Source organism: Typopeltis vanoorti, chromosome 12 (genome assembly GCF_054136105.1).
Source record: "Typopeltis vanoorti isolate ZY-2024b chromosome 12, IOZ_Tvanoo_1.0, whole genome shotgun sequence".
Classification (NCBI taxonomy): domain Eukaryota; kingdom Metazoa; phylum Arthropoda; class Arachnida; order Uropygi; family Thelyphonidae; genus Typopeltis; species Typopeltis vanoorti.
The window spans coordinates 66400308-66424977 of record NC_143560.1 but is presented as its reverse complement, the minus strand read 5'-3'; the positions used below and the strand labels follow the sequence as shown (position 1 = coordinate 66424977).

The following is a 24670-nucleotide window of genomic DNA, read 5'->3' as shown; positions in this document are numbered from 1 at the left end:
TAAGCTCTACAATTAATCCATCATTTACAAAGTCAGTTGAATAACATTTGCCAAAATGCCATTTTTGAATATGTATTTACTCAATACATAAGTGAAAACATTTCTTATCTAGAAATAAGAGGCATTTGCCGAGCTTCTTTTATGTGTCTGTGTGGATGTTCAAAAGGAAAATTCATTCTTTATTGCAGTGATATTAATCTATTTCCCAATATTTTCCTAAACATTATTTAATTGAATTTCATATATGCACTAAGTTCATACAACTTCTCAGTTATGTTTCATTTTAAAATGCAGCATTACTTTAATGTTGTACTTGTCTAAAGAGAACTAAATTGGTGTTGTAGGTGCTGGTGAACCTAATTTTGATGCTTTTGAAAGTAATCCATTCATGACTAAGTCACAGAGAAAAGAAATGGAAGTGAAAGCTCTGCTAGACAAAGTAAGACTGAATTATATCAATGTTTGCATGTTTCCTATTTTTCATACTTTTCATTATTTTTTTTACATTAATCCTATTATATTCTAGTCAGTTTTAAATTATTAATAAAGTGAAATGTCAGGTTGAACACTTAGAAGTAATAAAATGACTAAATTGCTCCATGTGATTCATTCTGACTTGGTTAATAGTTTCAGTATTTTCCCTTTATTTTTTGTTTAAAAATACCTACGAAGCACACAGCTATTATATTTGTGAAATATGAGTAACATAGACATATAGATACAGGGTGTTCGGGATAAATTTGACATATTTATAATTAATTATATTTTTCCGTAAGTTACATGTATTAACACACACTTCTCTTCATTTAAAAGTTTGGACCCTTCTTCATTCATATACAAGATGTCAGAAAGGATGGATAGCTGGAACCCACCTGAATCATGGAAGAGAATAACTTGTATCATGATGATTCGTGCCCGCCATCAAAATAAGGATATTACGACTGCTGCCCAATGCTCCCTGAATACAGTAAAAACAATCAGGCATGAACTAGAGACTTGCAATGGTGACTACGAGGATGTAGCAAGAAGAAAGATCCCTAGCAGACGATCTGATTGCGTTCGTACAGCAGAATTCCTCGCAAATCTGCAGGAACAGGTGTTGAAGAACCCTGGCATTGGAATTCGGGCTTTGTTCGTGGAGTTGCTAACTGTAGTCAAGCCCTGGATAACAAGGGTAGCCAATGGTAGGCCGTATGTATGGCAGCAGGATTCGGCCCCTTGCCACACCTCTGGGAAAAGTCAAAAATGGTTGTCTGAAAATGTCTACGACTTCACCAGTCCAAATGTTTGGCCTCCAAACTCCCCAGACCTTAACCCCATGGATTATTTTGTATGGGGCGCAGTTGAAAAAGACACCAATCGCACTTCCAGTAATACAAAAGCCCAGTTAATGGATAAAATTAAAACAGTTTTTGCGGCCCTTCCCAGGGAGACTGTAGCATCAGCTTGTTCGAGGTTCCGAAGCAGAATTGAAGCTGTGATCGATGCTAATGGTGGTTATTTTGAGTAAATCTTGTTGATAGTATTGTAATTAACTCTGCCTGTAATGTTTTTTTGTCAATTCATTAAATTTAATAGATACAAAGAAGATTTTCTTTTTCCTTACGAAACTGTCAAATTTATCCCGAACACCCTGTATATAGATAAGATTTTTGTGTTTATCTAAAATAACATTAGAAGATTCAAATAATATCTTTTGTAAATTCAGTATGAATGCCACTATATAAAATATGCTTGTTATCTGTCCAGTAATTATGTATTCTTTGGAGATATATAACAGTTTAATCCGCTTTTGCATAGAGATTATCTCACATGCAAATATATATATGTATTTTGTAAGATTGCAGTAATATTTTATTTAATTGCAGCAGTTTTTACCTCATGATTTGACAATTGTTATACTCTTATTCAGAAGAGATTAATTAACACATCACTTTGAACACTGTATGGAAGGCCTGTGGCAAGATATCACTTAATGAAGGGCACTGTAAAAATCTGGAACGAATGATAATATTTGCATTCAAATTTCATGATATAAGATGATAAGTGTTCAAACCGATTTTTATTAGCAAAGGGTCATCATAGCCATATTTTTTTAGGAATGTTTGGCCCTGCAGAAATGACATTTGTGCATCCATTGCACTAGGCTGTCCATTAAGTTTGATTCTAATCACTGACAAGAGGAACTTTTTCTGAGCCTTTCTTCAACTTGTTTCTAAGTGTTAGTTGATCTCTGTAGAGACAAGTAGGGTTCCTTTTTCCCTGAAAACTCAAGAGTAACCTGACTCTAGAACTCAGACAATGATATATAGTGTTAGTGGCCATGAGATAATGGCAATTGTCTCCCATATTCTCTTTATTCCAGATACTGCTTAAAATCTAGAAAGGCTTATGTGTTCATCGTACATGTTGATTAATTTTAATGGTATAGGTGAGAACACAGACTGATAAGAAAATAACTATTTATTAACTTATTGCTGATATTTCACTGGTATTCAATCCAGCATCTTCAGAGCATAAAAACAGTTGTTACAGTTTGCGAAATAACAATTGAAATATATATTGATCTTTAATTGACCATGATTTATAAACATCTAACACCAACAAGTTTTGCCGACGGGGGGCTATCCGTTTCTTCAGGGTTTATAATGGTAAGAGAAAAAACTCAAAGTGGCTAGTACAGAGAAAATAGAGTAACACTATCGTATAAATTAAACATTAAAACAGAATGCGTAACATTACATGCATGGAGCATGCTGTGTTTGTCACTGTTATGAGAGAATGTTCTGTAGTTTTGAGTGAAATTAAACTCTGGCAGACTGAGTGATCTCATTAAGGTTTTCCATATGTCAGCTATTATCCTTGAGATTTTCTCCAGAACGGAGGACTACAACAGCTTCTTTGAAATTTCTGCAATGGAAATCTTCTAGGTAAGGCATGGAGCTGCTATCCCATTCAATGGTATGGTTAGTAATTGCGAAATGATGGGCTAGACCTGAGTTGTCCTGTTGTTATTAACATCTCCTATATGTTATTTTTTTCGGATTTCGAGGCTTCTCGACATCTGTCCTGTATAATTTGGACCTCAAGCACATGGGGTTAATTAATGACGGACAATCTTGACCGGTTTGAATGCAACTCTGATGTTGAAAGTTACGCGTTCTGTTTTAATGTTTAATTTATATGATAGTGTTACTCCATTTTCTCTGTATTAGCCACTTTGAGTTTTTTCTCTTACCGTTATAAGCCCTGAAGAAGCCGGACAGTCCCGTCAGCGAAACTTGTTGGTATTAGATGTTTATAAATCATGGTCAATTAAAGATCAATATATATTTCAATTTAATTATATGTTTGAATGACCAAATATAATCTAAACAATAAACAATCTGGTATAACAGTGGAACTAGTTTGAACAATAGTAACTACAACACAAAGACTAAAGTTCTAATTAAGCACTATCTATGTTGGGAAACACACACACACACACACACACACACACGCACACACACACACAGAGAGAGAGAAAAAGCAGGTATTAATTAGGTCTTAAGATGACTGTCTTCCAAATCTTTGGCAAATATCTTCACTGCCACACCAGAGTTACTGATAGATTGGTAGTTAGACACATCAGTTTTTGCACCACCCTTGTATAAAGGGACTATCATACATTCCTTCCATTCCTGTGGTATCATTCCTGAGCTGAGACTCAAGTTATACAAACATGTAAAAGGCATAGCCAATTTGGCTGAATATTCCTTTAGCAACTTTGCCTAGCGATAGTGTTGGATGTATTTTTTACATTCACTGTGGCAGATGTCCACAGTTCTTCCTTTCTGTCCATAGTAGGCTCGATCACATGAACAGGGCACTTCATAGACTCCTGGATGTGATGAAGAGATTCTGTCCTTGGGTGAACGGATGAGAGTTGCCAATTTGACATATGGTTTAAATACAGTGCATAGCTGATGTTTCTTAAGCACTCTAGATATCTTTTCAGATGTGCTATGTGCTGGAAAGATATCTGAATCTTTTCAGATTCAGATATCTTTCCAGAAATCTCCCCCACTGTCTGTGGTAGATAATCGGGAGGGGATATTTCTGGAAAGCATTTAGTAATTTGTCTATCTTATGTGGATTATAGCCATTGGCTAAGAAGGTGTGATGTAAGTCAGTGAGTTCAGCAGTGAGAGCATTGTCATTGGAACAAATTATTATTATTTGAGATCTCCAGAGAGTCAAGGACTCATTGAGGGAAGCTAAAAATCACCAAACCTGCTGTCATACCTTCCCTTAAATTCATTCACACTAGATGCACTCACTGCAGTCCACATACTTGCAACCTGTTCTCATAAGCTAAGTCCTATAATCTGGATATTATCTTTGTAACTCTTCCTTGCACGCTTTCTACATCTTCTTTATCCCTTGGAAGCAAAGAGGCAAAATGACTTCCTTATCCTTACATGTCAAGGTTCGCTTCAACATCGCCATTATTCTCTGAGTTGTATTTCAAACTTTTGCTATGTGACCTTTAAACTTCAAATTCCTATCCACCAATACAACAAGATCCCTTGCCTCTTCAGTTTCTTGTAGTATAACCCTGCTAATATAATTGTTGCTGGAATTCTAATCATGCCAAAGTGCATAACTTTACACTTACTAACATTAAACTGACAGCCATTTTTGTTTGCCCAAATTTCCAGCCTATTCAAATCATTTTGTAAGTGCTGAATATCAGTAGCATCTGATTACCCTACCTATCTTCACATCATCAGCAAACAATTGCACATCTGATGTCAGATCCTGCCTGATGTCATTAATGTATAGATTGAACAATAATGGCCCAAGAACTAAACAATGAGGTACACCACTGGTCACCTTAATTCTGGCAAATTCACACACACACTGTATACCACTTTTTGATATCTGTCTGTCAAACATTCTCTGATCCAAGTCAAGAGTTTATATTCCAATCCCATATTCTCCAGTTTATGCAACAGCCTTTCATGTGGTATCCTATCAAATGCCTTAGAAAAATCTAACAGTATCATAGTATATCCATTCCCTTTATCCAACTCAGCTGTAACATTGTTGTAAAATATAAGCAAATTGCTAAAGCATGACCTTCCTTTAGTAAACCCATGCTGCTCCTTGCAGAGTATAGCTTGTTTGTCTACCCATTTCTCTATGCGAGTTCTTACCAACTTCTCTAAAATATTCACTGCCACACCAGAGTTACTGATAGGTTGGTAATTAGACACATCAGTTTTTGCACCACCCTTGTACAATGGAACTATCATACATTTCTTCCATTCCTGTGGTATCATTCCTGAGCTGAGACTCAAGTTATACAAACATGTGAAAGGCGTAGCCAATTTGGCTGAATATTCCTTTAGCAAACTGGTATTCCATCTGTCTCTATAGACATATTCTTATCCAGGTTATGCAACAGCTCTTCAGACTCATTTTCATGAATCTCTAACTCTTTATCCAATGTAGCAGTAACACTGTGCATCATGCTACATACACCTTGTTGATATATCTTAGCAAAGTGAGCGCTGATTAACTGAACAATCTTATTAGCTTCCAACACTCAAAGTATTATTATCTGCATTTAATAAAGTTATTCTTTCACATTCATTCTTTTTTTTGCTTGCGGAAATAACGATAAAATTCTTTTGGATTGCCTTTAGCTTGCATGGCCAATTTCTTTTCATACTCTAATTTAGCTTTCTGCACAATACTGGCCTGAGCTTTATATATTTCATAACTCTTCTCACTGTTATTCTCATGATATTCTTTCCACATCATCATCTTGTGGATCTCTAGCTTAATAAGGTTGCACATCCATTTCATTCCCAACCTATTTATTCTTCGAACACTAGGGATACATTCAGATACCGCTTCATTTAAGCACTTTTTCAAAGATTCCCATGCATTGCTGACATTTTTCTCGTTCAGTAACTGATACCATGGTACCAAAGATAGTATTCTCCTAAGTTAATCATAATTCCAGCTTTGTAGTTCAGTATGGAACCTGTTTTAATCAGAGCATCACTACAATTAGATACTTCCCAAGAAAGCACAGCATGATCGCTGTCACCAATTGCTATTAAAATAGCCATATTCTTAACAGAGACCCCTTCTGATGCTATGAGCAAATCCAACACTTTTTGACCTCAAGTTCCTTCTTTCACATGCTGCTTGAGAAAGTTGTCTCATAACAATTCAATAAATTCCTCTTCTTTCTTATCACGAGATTTCTCTTCTACTCAGTCAATGTTTGGAAAATTAAAGTCACCCATAATGATCATTCGTTTGGTACCCATAAGGTTAAATTGCCGATGCATTTCTTCGTCCCCAGCAACTGAGCCACCAGGTCTATAGCAACAACCCACATTTCATTCTGTTAACCTCCACTTCACACCAGATAGACTCAAATTCAGTGCTACATGGGACATTGTTACCATCATGGTTTTCTTGTGTTTCTACCTTAACTGGACTTAAATAATCTGATACCATTAGTAGCACTCCTACTCCTCCTCTCCTATCGCTTCTGTCATTCCTAAAATAGTATATCCATTACACTCAGTCCCACTTAAAATCATTGATAGTTTTGGGCCAATTATTTCTGATTGGCTAAGAATGAAGATTCTCCCCTTCCCCCATTTCCAATTCTAAAAATGTTAAGTAGTATTGAAATGCCTTGCCTACTTCCCCTTTGGAGACTAAAAAGCATTAGCAGAGTAATCATAATCATCATCATTTTCTACAATACATCTTCAAGTGACATATAGAATACTATGAGTTCAAAACAAGGTTTCATTAGTAGCCCTATCAGATTTTTTTCCCTCCTAATTGTCGTCTTGTCTTGTCTTAAGCTTTTCACGAACCATCGATGTTCTTTAGATGTGCACTTCGCAACTGCGACCATTTTGAAGATAAGGCGGTTGGCCCTATGCCTCCTGGTGTGTCCTATGTTTGTCAATGCATGTGTTCACGGGGCTGGTTTGCCTGTTCTGGGGGATGGAAAACCCGAGTTTCCAGGTGAAAAAACCCTTTACCTCCGTATGAGACTGGCTAACTCACCTTTAGTTGAAAGAGACCAGATAAAGGTTCCTCATGTCATGGACGGGAATCAAACCCAGGTCTCTCCAACCAAAGGGTTTTGTCTATAGCGACTGAGCTACAGAAGCCCCCCCTCCCGATTGTTACTGTTTGTTGAGTCTCCAGATTTTATTTCTAGCTGTAATTTCTTCCAAGTTAATTATTACTGTTTGTTAAGTTTCTAGTATTGATCAATTCTTACATTTCTGTCTTCTGAGTCATTCCTGACTGATGAATACGTATAAATTCTGGCTTTTTCTCTGGGGCTTTTCCTTGCTATTTTCTTGAGATATGTTTTGCTAATTTAATTTCATTTGCTGTTTGCCATCATCTTAAATTATTTTGCTTGGCATTTCTTGACTACACGAGACTTGAATATATCTTGAATACAGTTGATACTCAGTATAATAAATTCACAGAGATCAAAGGATTCAGTGTTATGGTGGGAAGTCTTCTGTTTGTAAATTTCTTTAAAATAACATTGTTGCTGCAGGATTTTGTCTTTGTCTCCTCAGTTTGTCATAGTGAGTGAGATCATTATAATAGTGCTATTTATGATGGGGAGAGTTGACTGTATTAACAATACTGAGTTTTTTTCTAACATAATCAACTCTCACTAGCACAGATGTGTATCAAATGAATAGTTTGTTACAGTCAGAAGTCAATACAATAGCATTAACGTTATGAGACTTTTGCTGTGACTTTTTTTGGTAGTATCTTAGTGCACAAGTTCAGTATAGTGATGTTTGCTCTCTCTTTTTAATGTGACACTCATCCATGAAACATTGTAAACTTATAGTTTATTAAGTGCTGTAGGTTGGCTAAGGATTTTATTTCTATTAATAATATATTTCTTTGGTATTTTTTATTTATTTTTTTTACATAGTCTTGGAACCCTTCCTCTAAAGATGAACATGAATTTTTCAAGCACCCACTTTAGGCCTTCCTCACTGGGTAACGAAATTCATATTGAGAGATAACTGTATTTATATTTTTAAAATGGCTTGAAAAGTTCCATGTTTGTCCTCTAGAGCAAAGTTCCTGGATTTAAGTAATCTTTATAAATATTCTTTCCTTCATGCTTACACGGTGATCAGAATACATTATGAAAAATTATGGAGACAACTACCGTGTTAGAGCAAAACTTTAGTTTAACATAAACCAAAATGAACACTCGATATTTCGACCTTCATATCAAGGTCATCATCTGGAGCATACACATATATACAAAAAACAAGCTGCACTTCAATGTACATGGTTTGCTAAAGTTACTGACCAACCGTTACAACAATTGCCTGACCTCTTGTGGGAAAAAAAAAAACCTTTACTACATCAAAGCTAGTCTTATTACTATTATTATCTGTTAGGTTGCAAAATTAAATTTGGCCTGGAGAGCGACATGTTTATATATATATATATATATATATATATATATATGTAATAAATTTTTTAACTTGGGGATATTGTATATTAGGATAACCAAGTTATTTTATAAACTTGGTTATTTTAACTCCTAATCCCAAGTATGCAAACAATTAAGTTTGCGTCTGAAACAAAGTTCAAGTCTAAAGATGATACAACACCAGGGCAACTCATTGTAAAGGTGGGTAAAGCTCTGATCACTAGTCTTAGTATTTTCCCATAATGTAAAGCACATCTCAATAGAAGATGTATACTGCAATGCATTATGGGTGGGGTCACTACCCAGACCAGTTTCAACCTTTTTTTGAGGTCTCCTCAGTGAGTAGCTAGACCCTAAATACCAAGGTTATAGTAATACGGAGCCTTATCAACTTTACCTATTGAAGTTGCAACAAGGTGTTTTTATTTTTAATAAAAATCTCTGGAGTAGATATAGATGTAATAAATTTTTTAACTTGGGGATATTGTATATTAGGATAACCAAATATATCAAACCAAAAAGTATCAATTCACCTATATCTTGGTCTTCCTCTGGGTCATTTTCCTGCCAACTTGGCAGAGAGCATTGTTTATCTAATATCCTCCTTTTTAATGTGATATTGCCATTGATGCCATCTGTTCATGCCTCTAATCTTTCTCAGGACTCTCATATTGCGGTCTCTAGTCTTTGGTTAAGTGTTTTACTTCTGACCCTGCTCTCAGATCCATAAGTTAAAACTAGTTTGAACACTGTCTTGTATACAGCTAATTAAGTATTCTGACTGATTTCTCTCTTATTCCATATGAATTTATTCAATTGACTTCCTACCAACACCGGCTTTGCTGATTCTGTTGTCTATTTCCATATTTAATTTACCATCTTCACTAAAAATCGTGCCTAAGTAGCTGAAATGTTTTAATTGTTCCACAGGTTCTCAATTCACAACACAGTTGACATTTTCAATGGTTCTACCTATTTTCATTGTCTTTGTCTTTTTATTGCTGACCTTCATACCATATCTATTACAACAGGTATTCAATTTAGTCGGGGAATCTTGCAAACTTAGAGTGGATTTATTTAGAAGTATAACATCGTCCGCATAAAGCAAAGAGCTGACATTAACATCTCCAATTATGATATCATGTTTAATACCACTTTCCTTCATAACGTGATCCATATAGATAATGAATAACAGAGGGGATAATGTACATCCTTGTATCACACCAGATTTAACATTAAACCATCTTCCAATTCTAACTGCTGACTTACAACTCAAATAAAGACGAAGTATTGCTTGATATAATGCCCGATTGACACTATATAACTGTAGCCTATTCAATAGCTTCACTCTTGGCACCTTGTCATATGCCTTTTCCAGATCGACAAAACCCAAATACAGATCTTTGTTATATTCCCATGACTTCTGAACAATTTGTCGTAAAGTGAAAATCTGATACTGATAGCCTCTATTTGGCCTGAATCCATCTTGTTCTTCACCAAGCTTTTCTTCCACAATTCTTCTCAGCCATTTTTCAAGTATACTGGCATAAATCTTTCCAGGAACACTCAGTAGGGAAATAGCTCTGTAATTCTCACACTCAATTTTATTTCCCTTTTTCTATATGGGTACTATGAGAGCTCTATTCCAATCATCAGGAATTCCTCCTTCTGTCCAATCCTTCTGAACTATGCAGTGCAGCCACTGTAAGACTTTTATACCACCAAACTTCAGTATTTCTGGTCGAATATCATCTACTCCTGCTGCCTTTCCACATTTCAAGCCTTTGATGGCTTTTTCTACTTCAAGTATGGATATGCATTCTTGACTGTATGCCTATTGAGTGTTTTTTACCACTGTGCTATCACTGCTTGTTTCATTTAGCAATTTTTCGAAGTAATTACTCCATACTTCAAGGATATCTTTTTCTCCCGTTTTCATGTCACTTTTATCATCTCGAACTCCTTTTACAGCACTCTTTCCTCCATTTCTAAGCTTCTTCTACAACCTCCAGAATATTTTCCGCTGCTTTGATATTTATTTTCTGTGTTCTTGCCAAAGTCCTCCCATGACTTTTATTTAGCCAGTTTTACACAGTGTTTAGCTTTCGTACATTTGTCTCTGTATTTTTTATAGAGCACAAGCTGACTTATTTTCCAGGAACTTTTGATATGCTTTCTTCTTTTCCTTCACTGCCTCTTCAACTTCCTTTGTCCACCAGGGAGTTCTGATTTTTTTATCCTTACAGACAACCTCACCACATGCCTCTCTGGCTGAATCAATCAGGGTTTTCTTCAAGGCTTGCCATTGAATCTCCAAAGTTTGGTTCCTGTTCTCAAACTCTTTCATTTTTTCTTCAATAATCTTTGTGTATTTTAGTCTACAGTTCACATCTGAGAGCTGCTCAACTTTTATTCGCTTTAAAACTTTCTTACATGTTATTCTTTTCCATATGAAATTCAATTTTATCCTGCTCAAGACTAAATAGTGATCACTTCCAATTTCAAATCCTCTGTACAATCTGGTGTCTTGCACAGGGAGAAAACATCACTATCAACAATGACATAGTCAGTGAGACTTTTCTTATTCCTTGCCTCTTCTCTCCATGTGAATTTGTGCACATTTTTATGTTGGAACATGGGGTTAGTAATAACCAGTCCATGTCCTGAGCAGAAATCCAACAGATATTTGCCATTATTATTAGCTTTGCTCTTTTCTCCAAATTTTCCCAAAATATTTTTGTATGTCTGCCAATCATTTCCTACTCTGCTATATATATCCCCTAACAAGGACCAAATTTTCCTTTTTTTATTGTGTTAGTTGCTTTCTCTAAAGCCTCAAAAAATTCCTCCACTTCTACCTTAGTAGAACCTTCTGTGGGACCATAGGCACAAATAAGTCTCATTGTCCAGTTTCCCATTCTCATATTTGCCCACATCACTCTACTTGAGACTGACTGCCATTCAAGAAGATTAGCCTACTATTCAGTGTTGAATACTATGTATGGCTACTCCTTCTTTTCCTTGATTGTCATTGCCTGAATATAACATTTTGTATTTATTGCTCAGAAAGATCGCACCAGTTTTTGTCTTTTTTGTTTCAGTCACCCCTATTATGTCAATCTGGTACTTATCTAATTCCTCAGCTAGCTCCATTTCTTTGCCATTCAGGCTTCTTATGTTGATAGTACTGATCTTTAACTCTGGTGATGTTGAGTTGGGGTGTGTTTTCAGATTTGTTCCAGTAGCTGACCTTTTGCTGTTTGCCCTGGTTCCCTGGCAAAAACAACGATTGCTTTGTTTAAACGGGCAACGCCCCATCCGGCATGAAATTTTTTCATGTTGTACCATCATTTTGTATTTTGGTTTAAGCCAATAAGAATACAATTTGGTCGGCTAAATCCCATATTGTCAGCCCAGCCTCGTTCGTTCAGTATCCAGGTAGATACCCAACAGGGTGCACCACGAGAAGGTGAGGATTGGACAATAGATCAGAATCCCTGTTCGGTTCTCCGCATTCCTTTAAAGGCTATGTGGAGTTCTCCTCTCAGTTATATAGCTTTGACCCTTAAGCACCCCATGAACAAGCTCTTAAACAAGAATTAAAGATTATTAGCAACAGATTTATAAATAATGGCTATAACAAAAATACTATTAATAAAGTTCTTCATAAAAGTTCATCAAAAAATAATATAGATTACAGTAAAACCATAGTTATCCCATACATTAAAGGGTTATCAGAAAAAAATCAATAGAATCCTACACCATTATAATCTTAATGCCACTTTTAAACCACCTATAAAATTAAAAAACATATTCAACTCCTCTGAGGATCCTCTCCTCCCACTGGCACATCCAAGAGTTTATTGCATCTACTGCACCTGTAACTTACTTTATATTGGTGAAACTTTATGTGCAATCCTTATATCTAAAAAAAAACAGAAAAGAGACATTAAATATAACAATTTTGGTGAAGCAGGCCTCTCGGATTATGCTCTCAACACCCTACACCAAATTGATTGGAAAAGTACCTGCTCTTTACATCATACAAAACCTGGTATGAATGAAAATTTAAAGAAGCCTGTGAAATTCTGATTAACCACCCTAATCTCAACAATAATGGTAGCATGAGAATTCCAAGAATTTGGATGGCACATATTTAGCCTACTTAGTTTCCACCATACCCTGACTGTAGGACTTGAAGCAATTTTCAGCTTTTATTGGAAACTATTCCATATCAGTTGGTTGGAATTTATATGTATATTTACATAATTTATATATATATAAATATGCTCTCCAGGCCAAATTTAATTTTGTAATCTAATAAATAATAATTCTGAATATGACTCTAGCTTTGATGTAGCATAGATTTTTTTTTTCCACAAGATATAGGCCAATAATTGTTGTAACGGTTGGTCAGTTACTTTAGCAAACCATGTAGATTGTAGTGCAACTTGTTTCTTTGTGTATATGTGTATGCTCCAGATGATGACCTTGATATGAAGGTCGAAACGTCGATTGTTCATTTTGGTTTATATTAAACTAAAGTTTTGCTTTAATAGTGTAGTTGTCTCCATAATTTTTCATAATGTATGCTTTATAAATATTCTTATTAAGTTCTAATCTTTATTTGGTTGGCACAGTTTGTTTAAAAAAAAAAAACAGTCTTACACCATATGTTGGTTTGCGTATTTAATTTTCCTTATAATTCAAGGAACTCTTTGATGAACTGTTTTTTTTTTAACCAAAGATTCATGTGTTAAAATTAATTTTGCTGCTTTTTTTGTATACTATTAGTTAGATGCTTTAGCTGATTTCTCTCATGTTTCCATATAAATTCATTCACCTTTCTACCCATTATACCAGCCGTGCTCATTTGGTTATCTGTTGTTATATTTAATTTCACCTCCTTACTGCAAATTATACTTTCAATAACTCTACTATGTTTTTTGTTAGTCGTTCACTATTGTGAATGCAATTTATGGTTTTCTGTATGTTTTCACAGTTTTGGCATTTTAAGGAGAGTTACTTTTATTTTCAGAGCTGGAAACATGCCTCACCTTTGTGTGTTTTATAATAATCACAAAGAACTTATCAGTGCTCTTCTGTGATGTTTATTATTTATTCATTTAGTTGCCTTTCAACATTTTGGACTTAGTCTTGAAATTGTGTTCTAGTTAGCTGAAAGAAATACATACATACAGTACAGCACAATGAAGTAGTAAACATGAAAATATTAAGAATACAAGAAAAGGATTAACTGTAAAAAATATAATCCATAAGCATTATCATTGACACCACAATAAGAGTGCATTATAGTGGATGCCTTTTTAATGAATTGATGAAGTTTAACAAAGATGAGAACATACTGCCCAAATTCATGCCGCTTGCTATTTTAGCTGACAGTTGTGAGCATTGAGCTATGCTAATAGGTGTGGTAGCTCAGTGAAAGTAGTGTCCATGGTGCTAGACTGCCTGAAGAAAGAGGCATTCTATTCTAGTCAGTGACTAGAGGAACTTTTACTAAGCCTTTTTTCGACTGGTTCCCAAGTTATTTGATCTCTTGCATGGGCAAAGTGAGTTTTTTTTTCTCCCAGAAACTAGGTTAATTCAAGAAAATCGACCATAGAACCCACACTATTTTCAGATAGTAAACATTGTGTAAACACTTCTCAGCTGCCTCTCTTCACCATGTACAATTAGTGAAAGGTTGGGCCAGCTCTCCAAAAGTTAGCTAAAACAGCCTTGCTTACTTATATGGGAATGAAAGGCATTAGCTGATTTTTTTTTTTTACAAAACTCCATTGAATGTTTACAATGATTGGATGCTGAAAACAGTTTCAGAGCAGATTAGTGGATCAACAACAATCTCATATGCTAGCAGATGCAAACCTCCAACATATGAGATTGATACAAATAAAAAAAAAAATTACATTTTTTTTGTGGGGGGGCATAGATTTGTGATTTAGTGAATATTCCTTGCTTCTTTTTTGAAATTTTACTGCATTAACCATTTTAATAATTAACCAGGTTTGACTCATAGACTTTTTTTTATTTATTAAAGATTAATGTCTCTGATATGCTTCTCAGTCTGTATGGCTGATAGCATCTTCAGGAAGATAATTAACAAAAATACTGGATTGATAGCTTAATTACATGTATCTTTAGGCACATCATGCATAGTCTATACATTGTTGTGGAAACTCTGTATGTGATTGCTAGCATAGGAAAAGTCTTGAATGTTACATATACTAATTAATGACGTTCAGATTTCATGAAGTACCAGTCCTTGGTTTCTATTTAGTGTGCCTTGTGTCTTTCTGAATAACCTCAAAAGACTCCTTAAACAACCTGATGAAATTATTCTCTTCTGAGGCATGGAGAAGGCTTGCCAATTTACTGTGTGACCTTCTGTGAAGATGTATGCTGCGAGTCCACTTTTTTCCTCTTCTGTCTTGTTTTCAGTATCACTTACATGTTATTTTTTGTGGATTTTGAAACTTCTCCCAGTGTGACCTGTACATCATTCCACAAGAAAGGAACCTTGTATTCTCTGGGACGTTTATTAAACAGAACATCATCTTTAGGGGAATGTAGGAAACTTTTGTAAGCTGGTTTGAAGGTCTTCTCATGTCAACTTGTTTTAATACTTAGGATATTTTCTTTCTTTAACCAATATTTTAAACGAGAATTTGCTTTTATGTAGTATTTCTGTCTTGTTGCTGTAGACTAGGGCTAGATTCCATGGTCTGCAAAAAGCCTGATTTTTCAGGTTCCAGATAGCAAATATAATCTTAGTATTCATCATATCTTATGTGATGAATGCCAACTAGAGATCTACCATTCTGTCTGAGGTATAACACAAACATGTAAGATAATCTGGCAAATGTCTGCTTAAGATTGTAGTATATACAAGAAGCCAATTTGGTAGAAGTGATGTGCACATTGAATGTTGAAGTATTTTTTCTGTTCTTTGAGATACTCTCTTGGCATATGGAGGAATTCTGCTGCTTACTCAGCATTGATAATACCCCGTAATTGAAAAGATCTGGATTTGATTCCTGTCTGTAGGATGTTAAGAACTTTTATAAGACCTTTCAGTTATTTGGATGACAGGCCATTGAGCCTAGCATGGTAAGGGGAAGATGAGATATGTTGACATGTGAAACTGGGTTAACGTATTCGTCTGACTTGGTTAACCTATTCATCTGAATAGGTGTGAGGAGCATAGTTATTTATTATTTGTTGCACTAGATTAATGTTATATCCAGTGTTGATGAAAGTGTTCTGTTTCAAATCTATAATTGTCTGAAATGTACACTTCATCAAATCAGCATAAGTTTGAGAGCATTATTACAAACAGCCAGATATATTTCATAGCTATAACCAAATGGAAACTTGAGTCTATGTAAAGAGTTCTTTTGAGATATTAGTGATTTGTTAGAGTTCCTTTATCTTTGCTTGGACAGTTCGGATTTCAAAAAAAGAGATGATTGAATATAAAATTGCTTATAGTTTTAGAATGCTAACTGCAAATTATATTATTTGGTTATCGTATTAATTTAGTTCTTAAGCTGTTTCATTTTCATTTGTATATTTCATTTAGATCCAGCCTGAGATGATTGTTTTAGAACCTGATAAGCTATCCAAAATCAACGTTGATGCTTTGAAAGAGAAGCTTGAAGCAAAGAAAAAATTATTGGTAAGTTTTTTTTATTGATGAAGTCAAATGTTTAGGTAAACAGTTAAAATGAAAATGGAAATTATCATTAGGTTAATGAGTTTATTAATTTAATAATAATATCTTACTGCACTTCCATTTCACTTGGAAGAGAATTAGAAACTTATTGACCAAGTATTGGCCATTGCTTTACTAAAATTCACTTGAAAAAAATCTTTATTAAATTTAGATGTTCAGTCTTTTCTTCTTTTCATAGATATTGTTCATATTTTAAAATCATCTCATCTCCTCAATATTAGACTTGATGTCTTATCAGAGTCAAGTAACTTGGCTACATATAACCGTAATTCATGTCATGATATTCCCTTTAACTTGTTTGCATGGTCTGCTATGGCTAACCATAGTCTGTTTCTGGCTGAATTGTGTGTTGTTCAGGAAAAATTTGTTTCTGGGTGAAGAAATTTTGCCACCCCTATATACAACTAACTCACTGCAGTTCTAAAATTCCTTTATAAAGGTTTCTCATATCCTGGATGGAATTCAAACTCAGATCTTTACACCTAAATTGTTATAATTTAAGCTATAAAACTTCTTTTTAAAATTATTTAGCATACATAGTTTGAAATGTAATTACAAATATTATTTTGAATTTATTTTCTGATTTCTTGAACTCATTATTTGCAATAGTGATGTGCACTCCACATGTACAGTTTAAATGCAGTGACTGCTATTAATTTTAAACCATACCTTTTCCTGACATACAAATTCAAAGTAAATAGTCCTCTCCCTTTTTTCCTCAGTTTTAATGCCAACAAGCCTCAAGTTTTCATTCATTCATTTCACTTATTCAGAGCCAGTATGTATGGTTACAGATATTATGATCTCATATGGAGGTAGCAGGGTTTTTCTCCCAGAAACTCAAGTTTTGCATCTTACAAAGTGGTTAAACTGGCCAAAAGAACAATGCAATTTAAGACACAATATGTTTGTAAGGATGCTGCTTCGACCATTAATCCAAAACTCCAAATGGGTGTTGTGTTGTACTATACATCTGTTGTTGTATAGTACAACAACAAACATTCTAGTTCCATTCTATGTACATATTGTGCTTGCCGTTATTATTTCTTGTGTCCTAGTTGTGCTTCCATATCACCATCATCAGTATGATGTGATATTTATCCCTTGGTTGGAATGTCTGATTTGAATCCCATCTGGGACATAAGAGCATTTATAAGGGCATTTCATCTGAAGGTTGATCAAGTTTCATGATGAGCTAGGCTTTCCTTCCAGAAACTGTATTTTTTTCATACTAACAAAAAAAAAGAAAAAGAAAAAAAAAGAAAGATGGAAGAGGGAGGACAAACTGTCCAGAAAATATATGCAGTTAATAGGAATTATTTAAAAAAATAATCTAGCAAGAATGTTTCACACATTTTTGTTTCATTGAAGACAAAAATAACATCAATTGCTTGCTCTTAACTCAGTCTAAAAATGGTAAACAGTTTGGTGACAGTTTAAGAAACTTAACATGCTGAATTCAATAATAATAATAAAAAAAATTCTTGGTGGATTTAGAAAGCAAAAACTTTATTTCTGGGGAAAAAAAGATCAGAACTAGTACCTCCTGGATTTTTTTCACTTGGTTGCAACTAGACTACTTGTATATAGAGGCTGATGACCTCACAGCATTTAATTTAGTATCCCATAATGCAAAGCACACTTTCTTTCAGACATACATAATGCTATGCATTATGGGAGAGTCACTACCCAGACTGGTTTTGACCTTTATTGAGGTCTTACCAGTGAGAGAGTCATTCATTAATTCAACCGTGGTTATCTTTCTGGGTCTAGCTCCCACTGATGAGACCTCAATAAAGTCTGGGCAGTAATACTATCATAATGCATATCATTACGCACATCTGAAAGGAAGTGTGCTTGGCATTATGGGATACTAAGGCAATTGAAGTCGCATATGTAAGTAGCCAAGTCATGAAGATACTTCATACGCATACTTTTTACTTGTACTTGAATAAAGGAGTAAACAAGAATAAAATTTCTTGGCGAGTATAATTGACTCAAATGTTATTCAGTAACAAACGAAGGAACTTGAATGTAAATGCCAACCCTTCAAGACAGTAGGTGAGTTTGAAGAAAACACTGATCAATTCAGCCAGGGAGGCATGGTAAAGTTGTTTGTAAGATATAAAAAAAATCTGAACTTTGTGGTTGATGCAAAAAAAAGTTAAAGATGTAGTCTTTGAAAAGAGAGCATATTGAAAGTTCCTGGCAGGTCAGTATGTGTCCAAAAGAGAAAAATAAATGAAAGCTATGTGTAAAAGTAGACAATCAGAAGTCATGGGAAGTCTTTGGTAAGAATATATTTAAAAAAAAAAAAAAAAAAAAAAAAAAAAAATATCATGAACGTGGCAAAATGTTCTCAGGCTGTTGGACAAGCTTAGAAAATGGAGGAAAGAGTACTACAAAAGGAATCAAGGATGAAAAAGGTGATATCAAAACTGAGGATAAATACATTCTAGATATCTGGAGTAATTACTTTGAAAGGTTATTAACAGTGGTAGAAAATATTCAAGAGGAACAGTTAAGTGTACACATCAATACTTAAAGTAAAAAAAGCCATCTGAAATGTGAAAAGGCAGCTAGGATAAATGATATTCAATGACAGATGCTCAAATATAGATGTATAAAAGTTTTGCAGTGGCTGCTGCATAATTCAGATGACACGGTCAAAAGGTCTCATTGTACCCATATATAGAAAGGGATATAAAACTGAATGTGAGAGTTACTAGGGCAGGAGTAATCTGGGTCTGGCTCCCACTGACGAGACCTCAATAAAGGTTGAAACCGGTCTGGGTAGTGGCCCTTCCCTTAATGCATAGCATTATACATGTCCGCAAGGAGATGTGCTTTGCATTATGGGAGATACTGAGACATGGAGTGATGAGAGCTTGGTCCATCTTTACTATGAGTTGCCTCAGTCCTGAAGATACTTCAGGCGCAAACTTTGTTTGCTTACACTTGGGTAAATGATTAAACTAAATTTATTATAGAATTACTAGATTTATACAAGCATACCTGAAAAGATGATAAAAAAATTGTCAGAGAGAAACAGGGAAGAACATGCTGAGTTCAGAACAAATATGGATTGTCAGTATCAGATTTTCACTTTAAGACAAATAGCTGAAAAATCATAGATTGTACTTAAATTTTGTGTGCCTGGAAAATGCATAAGTATAGTATGTTATTTTTCGGCAATAACAACCTAACCAAAATTTTCTAGCAAATAATTCATCAGATGCGCTAAAAGAATACAGAGAAAAATGTAAGCAAGCTAGGCTATGTATAAAAGTAGTTAAACAAAATCCATGGGAAGACTGGTAAGAGTATGGAAAATAAATATATGGAAGGTGGCAAAATATTCCGGGAGGCTATTGAAGAAGATTAGAAATGCATGAAAGAGTATCAAAGGAATCAAAGTTAATAAAGGTGACATGAAATCTGAACATGAGAATATTCTCAATGTCCAGAGTAATTACTTTGAAAGACTGCTAAACAAGACAAGCAGTGACAGAACAGTAGTAAAAACTTTTCAAGAGAAATGTAAACAGGAGCACATATCAATACTTGAGGTAGAAAAAGCCATCAAGCACTTGAAATGTGGAAAGACAACTGGAGTAGATGATATTTGACCAGAAATGCTCAAATGTAGAGGAATAAAAGCTTTGCAGTAGCTACACTGCACAATTCAGAGGGCCTGATCAGAAGATCGAATTTCAGATGATTGGAGTAGAGCTCTCATAGTTCCACCTATAAAAAGAGAATAAAGCTGAATGTGAGAATTATAGAGGAATTTCTGTATTAAGTGTCCAGGTAAGATTTATGCAGGCATTTTTGAAAAGAGGGCTGAGAAAAATCATGGGAGAAATTTGGAGCAAACCAATCTGGGTTCAGGCTAAATGGAGAGCTTTTGTTCACAAGATTACCAAGAGTCGAAAACAACTGGATGGCACATAACAACAACATATGGAATGCATTATGGAAGAAATTGGCATTAAACCTTATATAAGAATTGGAGATGCCAAACTTAGCTCTTTGCTTTTATGCAGATGATGTTGTACTCCTTAGTACATCCAGTGAAGTTTCCAGGATGTCTAACTAAATTTCATAATAGCTGTAAAAAATTCGGCATGAAAAAATCAGCAATAAAAAGCCAAAAAATCATGAAAACAAGCAGGAACATGGAAATCTTCAGTTGCATTCTCAATGAAGAACCTGTATTACAAGTAAAATATTTCAGCTATTTAGGCATGTTTTTTAGTGAAGATGGAAAATTGAATTTGGAAATAGACACCAGAATAAGCAAAGCTGGAATGGTGGGAAGCCAGTTTAATAAATTTATATTGAATAAGTAAGAAATTAGCCAAAACACCAAACTAGCAGTGTTTGAATAGTGTTCAAACCACTTTTAAATATGGATGTGAGAGTTGGGTTAGGAATAAACCACTTGATCAAAGACTGTAGACCGGGGATCGGCAACCTTTTCAGGCTTGTGGGCCACATTCAACTTTTATTTTTAATAATTGGGATACAAGCATTTAATTAAGAGAAAATAGGGAGTGAAAAAATACTTAAGTTATCAATTTTTATTATATCAATTTTAAAAAACAGAAATATTTAAAGTACAAGATATGAAATAAGCATGAAAATGAAACTCAATGAAAAATTATCATCACATAAAAACAAAGTAATATAGTTTATACATCACAATATGTGTGTCTCCCTGCTTAATGTGACTTTTGTGATTGTTTTTCCTTAGCCAAATTATCTATATGCACTTTATAACCTGAGGTGCAAATTCGAATCAAAGCACGCAAATGTTCATCAGTCAGTCGAGAAGAAAATTAATTTTTTCTAAAACTTGGTAGAAAATGCTTGTTCGCAAATGTATGTGCTTCCAAATGTGATCCACATCTTTTTTGCAAAACCATTTAATCCTTCATATTTTTTTGGTATGCATCAATAAAATTTTTGGATATTTTCTAATGAAAATGTGTTCATTAATGTTTCATTGTGTTGTAATTCCAAAACTTCCATCTGTAGTTGGTTTGTTACATCATGAATGTCGACATTAAAAAGGTTCAAACATAATCACATTTTGATGAAAATCAACAAATCTTGTTGAAACTTCCATTTGTAAATCTTCAATAATACCAACAAAAGTTTCCTTTTGTTGGCATTTCCAAATTGCACAGGTGATATCACGAAGTATAGGTATAAAATTATTTTTAATTTATTATTCATATTATAAAATGTATTATTTATTTAAATAATTCAGCATACAGGCCACATGCCATGTAAGTATGGTCAATCTTTTATGGGCTGCCAAAATGCACTTTTGGGCCACTGGTTGCTGACCCATGCTATAGACCATAGATATGAGAGTTCTGAAAAAAAATGGTATCAGTGGTGGAATCATATTAAAATAGATATTAGAAAGAAACTTCATTTTTTAGCATTCAAGAATGTGTGAGCAGAGCTGATCTAACGTAGTATGGCCACTTAAATAGAATGGGCGAAGAGAGATTAGCAAAGCAGGTGTTTGATGCTAAAGGGACCCAGAGGAAATCAAAGGGCTGGATAGATTGATTCAGTCAGATGTGCCTTAGCAACATGAAATGTTAGTTATGATAATATTGGAATGCTGAAAAGTAATAGACTTGGAGAAAAATATTGATAGGAGATTAATAATAATGTAAACATAATTATGTAGTGGTGTTTTAGTGGCCTGTAAACTCCTTGAAGGTACATATCAGGAAATTGATATATATATATATATATATATATATGCTATATATATATATATATATATATATATATATGTAGAAAGTATTTTTACCTTGGGTATAAATATGTTAAAGATACCAAGTAATTTTAAACCTGGTTTTACTCCATTTCCCAAGTAAGCAAACAGACTAAAAGTCAAGTTTGCGCCTGCAATTGATGCAAGTCTAACTGATCCCACAGGTAGTGCAGGACCAGGGCAACTCGTGGCAAAGGTGGAACAAGCTCCGATCACTAATCTTAATATTTACCCTTAATGCCAAAACACATCTCCAAGAAGGGGATGTATGATGTTTTGTATTAAAGGCAAGGGGCCACTACCCAGACCGGTTTCGACCTTTATTGAGGTCTCGTCAGTGGGAGCTAGGCTAGAATTAGAAATACCAAGATTTAGTAGTACAGAGCTTGTAAGTATTTCTCCAAAACAAGTTACCATAAGGTGTTTTAACCTTATTATTAAATAAGAATCTCTGGAGGAGATATATAAATGTAGAAAGTATTTTTACCTTGGGTATAAATATGTTAAAGATACCAAGTAATTTTAAACCTGGTTTTACTCCATTTCCCAAGTAAGCAAACAGACTAAAAGTCAAGTTTGCGCCTGCAATTGATGCAAGTCTAACTGATCCCACAGGTAGTGCAGGACCAGGGCAACTCTTGGCAAAGGTGGAACAAGCTCCGATCACTAATCTTAATATTTACCCTTAATGCCAAAACACATCTCCAAGATAAAGGTCGAAACCGGTCTGGGTAGTGGCCCCTTGCCTTTAATACAAAACATCATACATCCCCTTCTTGGAGATGTGTTTTGGCATTAAGGGTAAATATTAAGATTAGTGATCGGAGCTTGTTCCACCTTTGGCACGAGTTGCCCTGGTCCTGCACTACCTGTGGGATCAGTTAGACTTGCATCAATTGCAGGCGCAAACTTGACTTTTAGTCTGTTTGCTTACTTGGGAAATGGAGTAAAACCAGGTTTAAAATTACTTGGTATCTTTAACATATATATATATATATATATATATATATATTAAAAACATAGATTTAATGACTTAAAAAACGAGATAACTTATAAAGATTTTAATGAGAATAATACAACTAGTTTCGGCTTATAACAGCCTTCCTCAGGTATTCATAAAGGAAAATAATGGTAATAAACATTGAAGTATCTAAAAAGACTGGAAATTACAGGTAAAAATTTGCTACACATAATTGATACATAAAAAAACGTATTTTTTCAAGTTGTTCTAACAGGCATGCCATTGTTTATTGCAAGTGTGTTTGCAGGCTCACGTGAACGCCAATATTGAATAACTGCAGTATGGCTATCTGGGATGTTATAACTCAAATTGTTGTTTAAGTGGACAGGGTTCAGCAGGATTTCGATTGATTCTACAATTTTTCTTTCAATCTCATCATCACAGCGAAAAATATTTTCTGATCTATTGCAGCAAATGGAGTGGCTTTGTTGATCATCATTAGGATTATTTGAAAAAAAGAACATGACTGGATAATGCAGTTGCATGAGATCTTTTGTAAGAGATGTCTCTCTTATGCTCTTCTATATGTTGTTCAATAGATTTGTTAGTTTGTCCAAAATGAGGGATATTGCAATTGCACCATAATTTATATACACCTGGATATTTTAAGTTTTGATGAGTAGGCTTTGGATGGCTGATTAGAGAACGGATTTTAGGAAGTGTGGTGAAAAACGTCCTGATATTGTATTTTTTAAAAGACTAGCTATTTTAGAGACTGTGCTAATGTATGGAATGGAGATGCTACATTTAAAATTAATAGTTTCTGTTGTGCACTTCCTAGGAGGATCCAGAAGAAATTTCTTAATCATTTTTTCAGAATATCCATTTTGTTTAAAGATAAGAGTGGGGTGATTTATTTCTTTTTGTAGTTCATCTGGTTCATTCAAGAGAGAGCGTGCTCTGTGTCCTAAGGTAGAAATAGTTCCAAGTTTTTGTGGTAGCAAATAATGAGAAAGATTATGCAGATATCTATTGGTATGAGTAGGTTTTCCCGTATATAGAGATTTTTAATCTTTCAGAGCATCATGTAAGCATGACATCCAGGAAAGGTAAGGAGTTATTATTTTCTAGATAATAACTCCTTACCTTTGATGAAGAAAATCTATGAGAGATGTGTGCCCGTGATTCCAAATAATAAAAATATCATCATCATATTGTTTCCAAACTTTTGGTTTAAATGAAAAGGAAGATATGGCTTTCGTTTCAAAATCTTCATGGAAGATGTTAGCTAGAACTGGGGACAAAGGATTGCCCATTGCCAGGCCTTGTTTTTTTTGATAAATGGAGTCCTGATATCTGAAGTAACCAGAATGAATGCAATGTTTTAATGAAGCAAACATTTTTTTGGATAATTTGCCCTTTAGTAATGTAAGTATCTTGTCTTTAGGAACGTTAGTAAATAAAGATATAATGTCAAAACTTGCTAGAATGTCATTTTCATTGATGGGAATATCTTATCTATGTATAAACTTTCCAAATATCTAGCAAAGTGTTTCTCCAATAAATCTTTCATCAAAAACACCACAGATTTTGTTTCTCATATAAAAGATATTCCTATCAATGAAAATGACATTCTAGCAAGTTTTG

The 24670-nt window shown here is 34.5% G+C and overlaps 1 protein-coding gene across 5 annotated transcripts in view; it reads left to right on the top strand.

Annotated features, from left to right (window-relative positions):
- Nucleotides 1–24670, top strand: part of LOC150100851 (WD repeat-containing protein 46) — a 240227-nt gene that overhangs the window by 204413 nt on the left and 11144 nt on the right. For all 5 annotated transcript variants that reach the window (XM_090401124.1, XM_090401126.1, XM_090401123.1 and 2 more), the window contains 2 exons: nucleotides 345–439; nucleotides 16110–16205. In XM_090401124.1, coding sequence (XP_090257250.1) covers nucleotides 345–439; nucleotides 16110–16205 — 191 coding nt within the window. The remainder of the gene's footprint in view (nucleotides 1–344; nucleotides 440–16109; nucleotides 16206–24670) is intronic.